Here is a 10,858-nt window from a genome sequence, read left to right as displayed (position 1 = left end):
CCCACAACCTGTCCCGCCTTCGGGTCTCCGCCCCCTCCCCGAGCACCGCCCCCTCTCGCTGCCGCTGGGCGGGGTCGTCCCGGGGCTGCCCGCCGAGAAGCCTAGGTGGTGGTGGTGGCTCCGGGCCTCATCTCCGACTAGCGAGCCCGGCAGCGGGGCGGGGGCAGCCTGGGACCCCCATTTTGCTCCATCCCGCCGTTGGGGACGTGCGGGTGGGCGAGCCGGAGCGTCCGCGTGGTCGAAATCCGAAACACGTGGTTTCTAAGGTCCCCAAACTGTAAAGAAGGTTTTATGGTTCAGGCCATAGCAGAAACGGTGCAGCGGTGCGGGAGGGCAGAAAGAGCCCGAGCTGCTGGCGCCTTCCTACTGTGGGTCGGGTCGGGCCGTTTCCGCGGCCCTCAAGGACCCGAACCCATGACCTTTTCCCTGACACTCCGAAGGGTTCAGTCTCTTTCGACTGGGAGCACAAGGTAGAAATGACTAACGAGATATTACGGATGACATTGGGGCTGAAAGACCACACAGGGAGCTACGTGGCCGAGCCGGGGCTAGTGCCCGAGTATTCCTTGCATTCGTCTGGGGTCACCGCCGAGACCCGTTACATCTACAAGTTCCAAAACAGGGTCATTTAGCGACTCCCAGACATCCCCGAGTGTGTTTCTGCGACTCTGCCGAGTGAATGAAAGCTGGGCGCCAAGCGTGCACGCCCAAACCCGCGAAGGCTATTCCTCTCCGCGCGGTGTCACTGTCACCCCTGGCAACCCGCGGGGTGCCGGAGACCCGGCTTTTTAAGGGTTGCCTAAGCCCGGCGATCTTCGTTTTGCACGCCCGCCCGCGGCGCCGGCAGAGCGAACATGGCTGTAGCTGCACGGGCGCTGTGGCCCAGCGGGCGCGCTCTGACCTGGAGGCTGGGTGGTCGACCGGCGCCTGGACTGCCGGCTCAGAACCCGGCCGGCTTCGCGGGGGCGACGGGAGGCCCGAGCCCAGCCGTCAGCACTCACAAGCGGAGCCCGCAGCTCCTGGGGGCGGCGGCGCTGGCCCTGGGGGGCGCCTTGGGGGTGTACTACACCGCGCGGTGGCACCTGCGTGCCCAGGATCTCCGCGCCGAGCTTCCAGCCACGCAGGTAAGCCTGGGCTGGACCGAGCCAGGGTTTGGGGAACTGGGGTCAGCGCCGAACTTTGGGACTTCTGGGAAGCCGCGGGGTCAGGAATCGCCTCCTGCAATCGCTTGTGACCTTGGGCAAGTGACTTGGTTTTGTCTCCGAGCCCTCAGCGTCCTCATCTGTGAAACGGGACCCCTGCTGATGCCTGCTAACTGGAATAGTTGTCTTTGTCTTAGAGTCGTTTTTCTAACTTGTCTTAAGACTTTTTAATGGGAAGATTTGGAGATCACAGAAAAGGAAAAGCCACTATGAAAGACCCTGGATGCTCCCCAGGCCACTATGACATTCTGTCGGCCCCCTCTCATCATCCCCAAATCCCATGATTGTGTATGTATTAGTATTATTAGTAGTATTTTTATGGAACCAATGACCCTTAGACTCCAGGCCCCGAGACAGGGAGGTCACGGAAGTGTCCCTGGAGCCAGCAGGTGGCCCAGCTGCCCTTGCAATGCTTTATAGACAGCACCAGCACGCTGTTCTTTGCTTCCACCTCCACCACCCACCCACCGGTGCTTTCTTCTGAACTCGGAGTGACGGGTGGTTGACAAGAAAGTGGAGTTCTTCGCTCCTCCCTGCCCACCTCCACTGGTCCAGACTCAGGTTCCCATGTGAACCCTGAGGGCCGTGGACAGCAGCTGTGACTTTCAAACATGAATGTATAGCAGGCTCACTTGGGGCTTTCCTGCGGCTCCTGCAGCATTCAAGCTTGCAGTCCAGATGTTTGAGATTTGAGGTAGACCCCACTCTGGCCAATGCTGGGCCACTGGCTGGGTTGTACCCCAGCTCTGCCCCCTCACCAATGCCACTCCCCCAATCCCAGAAGTCCCTGGGATTGGGGGAGTGGCATGGGCACTCTGAGTTGAAGCAATTGCTGTGCATCTGGGAGGGCACACCTGGGGATGTCTGGTGTTCCCTTGGGTCTGGGTACCAGGCCTCAGAAGCCCTTCTGCCATTGCTCCCCGCCAGCTCTCCCTGTCCGGCCGCCTGCAGCTGACCCTCTACCAGTACAAAACGTGTCCCTTCTGCAGCAAGGTTCGTGCCTTCCTGGACTTTCACGCGCTGCCCTACGAGGTGGTGGAGGTGAACCCCGTGCGTAGGGCCGAGATCAAGTTCTCCTCCTACAGGAAGGTGCCTATCCTACTGGCCCAGGAAGGAGACAGCTTGGTGAGCTTCGAGAGCCCCCCCACCATGCCCTGAGTTGTCCTAGAGTACCCCCGAGTTGGGCCCTGCTCTGCGGCCCTGGAAGGAACTTGAGATCTCAGCCTCAGCTGAGGATTATGAGGGCAAAGTAGCTGGTATACAGTAGATGCTCAATAAAAGCAGGATGCCATCCTTCCCCACCAACACCAAACACCAGCCTGGTCTAAGGAAGGCAGAGCACCACAGAGCTTTACGATGCAGGTTCTGAAATCAGGGTGGCCGAGGTTCAAGGTGTGGCTCTGCCCCTCACTGGCTGTGACTTGGGGCCAGTCACTTAGCCACTCTGGGCTTCTTTCTTCACCAACCAACATACTCTCCACGTTGTAGGGGTGCCTGGCACAGTGCTTGGCTCCTAGTATGTAGCTTCTGGAGTCCACCCTGCCCCTCAGTGTCGAGGAGGTCAGGTGGGTGGATGGGCAGGCCCAGACCCTGGATGCTCCCCAGGCCCTCCTCCCCATCGGCCACACTTGGGTCTCCCTTACTCTGGACCACCCTGGGAGTGGGGACTGTATCTTGGGGGGCGGGAAGGGGAGAGCTCAGTGGGCATCGGTTTTCGGGGTAAACCCCCACAGGTGGGTAAACAGTCCCCTGGTTCCACCCCACTGGTTTCTGTGGGATGCCTGGGCATCGGTGGTGTTTAGTGGCCCCTGTGGCACTTCCGGGCCTATCAGCCCCCTACACACGACTCAAACCTACCTCTCCTCCAGCAACAACTGAACGACTCCTCTGTCATTATCAGCGCCCTCAAGACCTACCTGGTGTCGGGGTAAGGAGCCCCCGGAGGCCAGGCAGGCATCCCATTTTGTTCTGTCTCCAGGGAGACCTCACCTGAGTTCCTGCATGGGGGCAGGGCGGGGCTGCTTCTCACATTTCCAGAATGGGCCACGGGCGTCCTGCTCTGAGACTCCCTTCCTCTCTGCACATCCCCTTCTGTCAGGGGAGTGCTCCCGGCGCCGGCCCCACATCCTTGCCCCAGGACCTCCTGTGTCACCCACCAGAGGGTGGAAAGCTTTTGCGGGTTGGTTGTGGCTGCACCCCAGGGCTAGGTCGGGCAGGGGTGAATAGTCACCCCACGGAGGTGAGGGTGCAGTCTCCCGGAGGAGGAGGGAGCGGGGGTGAGACTCTGGATGATTCTCGAAGGCATCCCCTGGAAGACATCATCACCTACTACCCACCCATGAAGGCCATAAATGACCAGGGCAAGGAGGTCACCGAGTTCTGCAACAAGTACTGGCTCATGCTGGACGAGAAGGAGGCCCAGCGACTGTATGGTGGGAAGGAGGCCAGGACGTGAGTGCGGCTGGGGCCGGCCCGGGGGTGGCAATGAGGGCTGGGGCGTCTTCCCCAGAGGGGACCTGGCCGAGCGAGGCACTCCGAGGGGACAGCAGTGTGGGAGAGCACGGGGCTGGGGCCAAGCCGCAGCCCGGGCTGAGTCTGCGTGAGGACCTGCTGCTTAGCCTCAGCTTCCCGTCCGTACGCTGGGCATCTAGACAGTGGGGCTGCTCCCCCACTTCCAGGCGCTGGCCTGGGAAGCCCAGCTGGCCTGCCCCTCTGTCCCCTTGCCTGCAGGGAAGAGATGAAGTGGCGGCAGTGGGCGGACGACTGGCTGGTGCACCTGATCTCCCCCAACGTGTACCGCACGCCGGCCGAGGCCCTGGCCTCCTTTGACTACATTGTCAGGGAGGGCAAGTTCGGGGCCATGGAGGGCGCTGTGGCCAAGTACCTGGGTGCAGCCGCCATGTACCTCATCAGCAAGCGACTCAAGAGCAGGTGACGGCTCACGCGTGTGCATGTGTGTGCTCATGGTGGCCTGCCCGCTGTCCCCGCCTGGGCCGGGTTGGGGATCCCCTGATGGACTGCCCCCATCCCCGCCCAGGCACCACCTCCAGGATGATGTGCGCAAGGACCTCTATGAGGCTGCCAACAAGTGGGTGGCGGCCGTGGGCAAAGACCGGCCCTTCATGGGGGGCCAGAGGCCGAACCTGGCTGATCTGGTGAGTGTGGTAGTGGCGGGGGTGCCTGACTGAGGGGCCTGTCTTTGGGGTCAGAGAGGCCCAGACTGGGAAAGATGTGGACTACATCTCCCGGCTCCCCACCTCAGAGGTCCCTGGCTCCATCTGCTGTCAGGGCCTTAAGGAAAACCAGCTACAAGAAACTGCCTTGGTTCCCATAACTGATAAGTTTAATGGAGGCGTTGGCTTCAGGCCCGGCTGGATTCAGGGGCTCAAGTGGTGTTACCCCTGCCAATTCCATTGGGAAGCATTCCCGCAGCCCGGGTGGGACAGGCTGATCGGTGGCCCAGGTCTCAGCTGGGCGCTGGGGGAGGTCTCAGGACCTGAGAGTGAGCGGGGGAAGGGGTCGTCCAGAAGGAGAGTGTGGACGTGGGGCAGGCGAAGCCTCAGCCATCCTGCACATCTCCTTTAAAGCCCCGTGAGGGGAAGCAGCCCGTTAGCCCTCCTGGGAGCTCTCACGGAAGGGAGGGCACGCGGCCACTGGGGCGGGTTTGGACGCCCCCTCCATGCCCACCGCAGGCGGTGTATGGCGTGCTGCGCGTGATGGAGGGCCTGGAGGCCTTCGACGACCTGATGCGTCACACCCGCATCCAGCCCTGGTACCTGCGGGTGGAGAAGGCCATCGCCGAGGCCCCCCAGTGAGCCGAGCCTCCCCGCTGGGAGGAACTGGGATCCAGCAGAAGACGTGGGCCGCCAGGGACCCGGGCCGCCGAGCCAGCGCGCAGCAGTGCTGTGCAGGGGTGAGGACGGGAGCGTTCTGCCTCCTGCCCGCCCCATGCCCCCAGCATTCTCTGCTTCTCACACGGGACACCTGCCAGGGTTCTGGGACACTGAGGGATGAGGCCCAGGCCCAGTTCCCTTCACAGCCCCCGAGGGGCTCGGAGGGGCTACCTGCCACCGCCCTCCTCCTCCCCTGCCTCCTGCTCTCCAGCTGTTCTCCAGGGCCCGGGGTGGCTGCCCTGCCTGTGCCCTGTGGGTGGGGATTGGGCTGGGCACCTTTCCTGGACCAGGGAAGCAGGGGCACTCCGGTTTAGGGAGAGCCCTATCCTCGGCTGCTCTTTCCAAATGCTCCCAGGACTCTGTGACATGTTTGAAATAAAGGTGGCCGCTCCCCCTCATGACGGTGCTGCGGTGAGGTCTGTGGCTGGAGCTGCACGTGGCCGCCAGTCCGGGCGGCTTGGGATGGGGCCCAGCCCTCCTGGTGACTACTGTTCATCCACTGTTACTGAGCTTTCAGGCCTGGGGTGAAAGGCTTAGCAGGCCTCCTGTCACATAATCCGTAGGACACCAGCAGGGAGGCCCAGAGATTTCCCAGGGTGCGGTCTCTGAGGGACAGACGGGGACTCTGGGTGCTGGTGCCCCTCAGCCTCGGTTTCCTTGCCTGTCATGTGGGCATAACGCTAGCCCCTACCTCACCAGGAAGTTGCGAGGGTTTGATGAGAAGCTGTGGGTCTCAAGTGCGCGGAAGGATGTCGGGCTCGGCAGGGCTGGAGTCATTCCCGGACACTGAGGCTCTGAGAGCGCAGCACCTTCCATGGCCCCCCTGGCAGCAGGTGGCCACCCTCAGGCTTCGGTCCCAGGCCTGGGATTTCACAGAGGTGGACACTGTGACGGGCGCGATACGGAGGAGCCAGCTCTGGGAGTGAGGGGGCTGTGGGTGGAACCCCCTTCTGAGCAGGGTGCCCGGGCTGGAGTCTCTAGTCCCTGCTTTTGGCAGATGAGGGGCGCGGTGGCCCACCACGGCTGGCCAGTTCACCCAACTCCATCCACTGGGTCCTCCCTGTTGGGGGTGACCGGGCAACCCTTCCAGACCCACTTGGGAGAGTTTTTAATTTTTATTCTTTATAACTTTTAAAAACAAAAACAATGCCTGTCCCTCGTGGCAGCGAGCATTCAGATGAGGCGGCAGCGCGGTGAACGCTCTGGGGGCAGACAGCGTAGCATCTGGAACCAGAGGCCTGTTTCTCCCGCAGGGCTGCTCACCACCTGCTTGTTCTCGTTCCTGTCAGTCAGCATATGTCACAATGGCTCGTTCTTGATGGCTGCAGAGTGTCCACGGCACATAAGCACCACAGCCCACTGGCCAGGCCTGTGTCGAGCACCATGAGGCTCCCCCTTCCTGTCCCCCTGGGAGTGTCGAGCATGCGGGGCTGTGGGAGGAAGGAGGGAAGCCGTGGCCTGTGGCATGAGGAACATGGAGCCTGCCACTGAGAGGCCAACAGGTATGAGGGTCCCCAGAGCCACCGCTGTGCCCAGAATGTTATCCCTACTTTACTGGTTGGGCCTTAAGTCCCAAGGGGCCTTTGCTCCAGGGGCCTGGGGTGGCCTTGGATCCTAGGGCCTCCCTCAGCAGGGCAGGAAGTAGGCCAGGACCACCGTGGGGCCCCAAGGGAGGGCCTGCCCCATGTCCTTGCCGTCCCCACCCCACTTCCCCTTCCCTTCACAGCCAGGCTCTTCCTGCCATCCTCAGACCTCGCCCAGGGTTATTCAGTGCCTCTCCAGCTGCTCAGGGAGACAGGCTCACCTTGCCTTTGTATCAGTGCCAAGTTTCCCTAAGGAAACATCTGATGTGGCCCGGCTTGGGACAAAGTGTCCACCTGTCCATAACATTGTGGCCAGGCTCTCACTGCCACAGCCCCACCCTGTGCCCCCTGCCCTTTCTGCTCCTTCTGTCAGCCTCCCAGTTATGATCCCCACCCTGGCTTCCCCTTGAGGCCCAGTCCGGCTAAGGAAGCCGTAGGTGCAGAGGGGACCCCAGCCACCAGCCACCTCCCCTCTCTCTGTTTTCATTTGTCACAGAGATGTTTTCTCCTGTTTCCACATTTCACAGAGGAGGATACCGCTGGTGGCTGACCCATGCTGGGGCCAGGGGCCTGGATCCTAACGGGGCTTTTTTTCCCTGGGGCTGCTGCAGGCACGGAGGAGCATGCCTGTGTCTCCTTCACTCTCTACTGAATGGTCCCCTTAATGAAATGTCCAGGGACTGTGCTAGCTAGACACGATCTCTGTGACTGGAGCTGGAGACTGGCTAGTCAACCCCAGGCGACCGCCGGATCACCGAGGATGTCCCCCCGGGGAAGAGGTGAGAGAACCCTGCTTCAGATTTCTCACACATTCCTTGGCCTGGTCCCCGGGGCGTGTTTTCTCAGAACCACCAGAGGGCGGTAGAGGATGCGAAGCCCTGAGATGGAACCAAGGCCTGATGCTGTCGCCTTGTGGCCAACTCGGGGATGGCAACTTCCCTGGGCAGTCTGCATTACCCAGGGACTCTATTTGCCCATCTGTAAAATGGGTTTAGCATGCAAGGGTCTGAAGATGGGGAAAGGGCCTCAAACCAGGAACCCCTGCCCCACCCTGGTCATGCTTAGGTCACGGCATGCCCTTATGGCCTCGACGGTGGCAGAAGGCCTGCAGTGAGAACACTGCCACTGCCTGCTATGACCCTGGGCAAGCCCCATCCTTGCCCTTCTTTGGGCAAGCCCTTGGAAGTCTACTGTCTGTTCTCGGGACACACTCCCTGCTCTGTTCCCAACTGAGCTCCCAGAACTCATGGTCAAGAGCTCCAGGAAGTAAGAAGGGAGGAGGGGTCTTGAGAATGGCGAGACCCCCTCCTCCCTGGGAGTCAGGAGGGCTCCCTGGGGAGGGTGAGCCATGGCTGGGCTCCAAGGATTGGGAGACTTCCAGTTTGCTTTTGCTCGTTTGTTAGGTTGTCAGAATTTTACATTTCACCTCGATTATGCAAATAATGTCCATGGTACATAAATAGAACTGGCAGATAAACAAAAAGATACCAATTTTTCACCATTCTACCACCCATAGATTTACCCACTTAATGACTTTTTGGAGTGTAGCTTTCCAGTTTATTTTTTATGTAGCCCACATATAGTACATCTCTATTTATATTTTATATGTAATAAATATATATTTATTTATCTAACAGTTTTGTGGCAAGCACTGTTTTAAGCTCTTTGCATACACTACCTCGCTTAATTCTTACAACATCCCTATGAGGTACGTACAGATATTTTACGAACGAGGAGACGGAGGCATCAGAAAGGTTAAGCAGTGTCACACGGCTAGTAATTGGCAGAGGCAGGATATGAACCTAGATCTCTTGGCTCCGGAGTATGTGATTTTCATCACGTGTCACATTGCTCCTCTTTCTAGATCAATTTGCCTGTATTTCAAATAAAACTTCAGATCACACAGGAGCTCCTCGATCATGAACACATTCCAGATCAGACTACTGTTCTCTCTCACCATTACTAATGACTGTGCAGTATTTAACGGTGCGCAGTGTTCCGTGGGATGACTGTTCCTTGCTTGATTTAAGCAGTCAAATGGGAAAGATCTTGACAGGCAGAAAGGTCTAATAGGGACAGGAGGAGTTGTAGCAGGGGAATGGTGTGGGGGGATGAATGGCCCCCAAATATATCCAGGTCCTAATCCCTGGCCCCTGTGATTGTGTGGTAAAGAGAATTTGTAGATGCGATTAAATTCATGATTTCGAGATGGAGTTTCCTGGATTACTCAGGTGGGCCCTAAATGTGATCGCAAGTGTCTTTATAAGAGGGAGATTTGACTACAGGAGATGCCACAACACAAGCAAGAGGCTGAAGTCACCCGAGAAAGAGGTCACAAGCCAGGGGATGCCGGCGGCCTCTGGAAGGCAGGAGAGGCAAAGGAATGGGTTCTCGAGAGCCTCCAGAGGGACCCGGCCTTGCGGGCACCTTGATTTCCGCCCAGTGAAGCTGATTTTGGACTTCTGGCTTCTGGAAATACAAGAGAATACATCGGTGTTGTTTTAAGTCACCAAGTTCGTGGCAGGTTGTAACAGCAGCCACAGGAGACTAATACAAGTGGTATAAGCCTGTGTGGTCAGGAAAGAGAAACTGCTCCGGTGACCTTGGGCAAGTCTCTGCCCGGTGTCAGCGTCCTCTGTAAAATGAGGGGCGGGGCCTGGGCTCTTTGGTGCAGGTGAGGTGCCCCACCCCGGTGGACGCGGTGGCAACAGCACTCTCTCTCAGCCTCCAGATGGTTCTTCCTGGGCCACAGGGGCTGTGCTGATGGCTGACAGCAGACGGCCCAAAGAAGTCATTCCTTTGTGGCCACTACCCTGCCCACCTCCAAGTCATCGGAAGCCTAGAAGCCCAGGTTTATCTTACTCCCTGGGGGCACTGGGGCAGCTGTCTGGTTCTCTCTGGCCTATTTCCTCATTCTTGGTTCCTCCCTGCCCTATCTGCTGGTCCTGCCCATCCAGCCTTGGTTGGCCTCTCCAGCCACTGTGACCTGGGCTCACCAGTCTGCTCCAGCTTTCTCGTGGGCCCTGGAGGCCAGGGACTAAGGTCCACGCCTGAGCAGCTGGGCTTAGCACACGGCGGCTCTTCCTCTCACCTTTGCCCTGTATTCCAGCCTGCTCAGGCCAGTGAGATCAGGACTGGGGCAGCCCAGCCAGGAGCCGAGGGCGAGAACATGGCCTCAGAGTCAGCAAAGCTGGTTTGCATCTTAGCTCACTGTTCACCTTGTAGGAACCTGGGGAGTCTTTCCCCTCTGAGCCGTAAGGAAGGTACTGTGCCCACCTTGCTCGAGGAAACTGAGGCTCGCAGAGGCATGAGATTTGCCCAGGCTCGCAGAGGCATGAGATTTGCCAGGTGCCAGGTGCCAAGCAGAGGCCTGCCCCACGTTTCCCAGCCCTTAATCATGGTGAGGTCCTAGGCAAGACCCTTCTCCTGGAGCCTTAGTTTTCTCATCTGTAAAATGGGGACGTGGCAGCAACAGTACCTCCTAGAACCGCTGAGGACAAAGTAAGGGCCCGTGTGTGTAGTGCCCCAGCTGGTGCTCAATAAATGTCACTCTCAAGATTTAGAGATGAAAGGGTCTAGCTTCAGGAAGGAGGGTAAAGGACCTGTCACCCAGAACAAGTGGCTGCCCCCACCACTCTCCGGGTTGGATTTCCTCTCAGATGCCAGTCAGATGCCAGGCCGGCATGAGCCTCCTCGCTGGGCGGCTGGAAGGAGAAGCGTTTCGGCGGAAATTACTCTGCGTTTGGAATCCGGGATGGGGAAGGGAGCTGGGAGATAAAATTGTTTATTAAGGACCAGCGATTTCCATTTCCTGTCTCATTTGACTTTCCAACAGCCCTTCCAGGCAAATCCGGAGGTCAGGGGCCTGAAATGGGCTCGCTGGGCTCAGACACAGGTCTCGGCAGGGCTGGTTCCTTCTGGAGGCTCCAGGGGAGAATCTGTTCTTGGCCTTGTTCAGGTCCTGCAGGCCACCTGCATTCCTTAATTTGTGGCCCCTTCCTCCACCTTCAAAGCCAGTGACCTGGGGCTGAGTCTCTCTTGGGCCATCTGTGGCTCTCTCTCTGCCTCTCTCTCACACATGGAAAGATCTCATGATTACTTGGGGCCACTCAGGTAATCCTGGATCATCTCCTTATTCTGAGGTCAGCTGATTGGTCTTAATTCCAGCTGCATCCCTCAA

The 10,858-nt window shown here is 58.9% G+C and overlaps 1 protein-coding gene across 2 annotated transcripts; it reads left to right on the top strand.

Annotated features, from left to right (window-relative positions):
* Positions 1 to 130: 130 nt before the first annotated feature.
* Positions 131 to 5,490, top strand: PTGES2 (prostaglandin E synthase 2). 2 transcript variants are annotated; one of them, XM_039861643.1, is made up of 7 exons: positions 131 to 1,124; positions 2,130 to 2,327; positions 3,071 to 3,129; positions 3,504 to 3,653; positions 3,933 to 4,133; positions 4,240 to 4,357; positions 4,895 to 5,490. In XM_039861643.1, exons 1-7 carry the CDS (start codon positions 855 to 857, stop codon positions 5,015 to 5,017), a joined length of 1,119 nt encoding a protein of 372 aa, XP_039717577.1. In that variant the 5' UTR covers positions 131 to 854; the 3' UTR covers positions 5,018 to 5,490. The 2 variants fall into 2 exon arrangements, with proteins under 2 accessions (XP_039717577.1, XP_039717578.1); XM_039861644.1 differs by having other exon boundaries at positions 135 to 1,124; positions 2,130 to 2,195.
* The last annotated feature ends 5,368 nt before the right edge of the window (positions 5,491 to 10,858 follow it).

The sequence above is a fragment of the Pteropus medius genome, unplaced genomic scaffold (genome assembly GCF_902729225.1).
Source record: "Pteropus medius unplaced genomic scaffold, Ma_sr-lr_union100, whole genome shotgun sequence".
NCBI lineage: Eukaryota > Metazoa > Chordata > Mammalia > Chiroptera > Pteropodidae > Pteropus > Pteropus medius.
This window is presented reverse-complemented; position numbering and strand designations above follow the sequence as displayed.

What these genes read in the sequence shown, in the direction of transcription:
- PTGES2 (XM_039861643.1), top strand. Translation starts at nt 855, where the DNA reads ATGGCTGTAGCTGCACGGGCGCTGTGGCCCAGCGGGCGCGCTCTGACC. An exon ending in GGTGGGAAGGAGGCCAGGAC is followed by an intron (nt 3,654 to 3,932) that starts GTGAGTGCGGCT and finishes CCTTGCCTGCAG; the next exon opens with GGAAGAGATGAAGTGGCGGC. An exon ending in GGCCGAACCTGGCTGATCTG is followed by an intron (nt 4,358 to 4,894) that starts GTGAGTGTGGTA and finishes TGCCCACCGCAG; the next exon opens with GCGGTGTATGGCGTGCTGCG.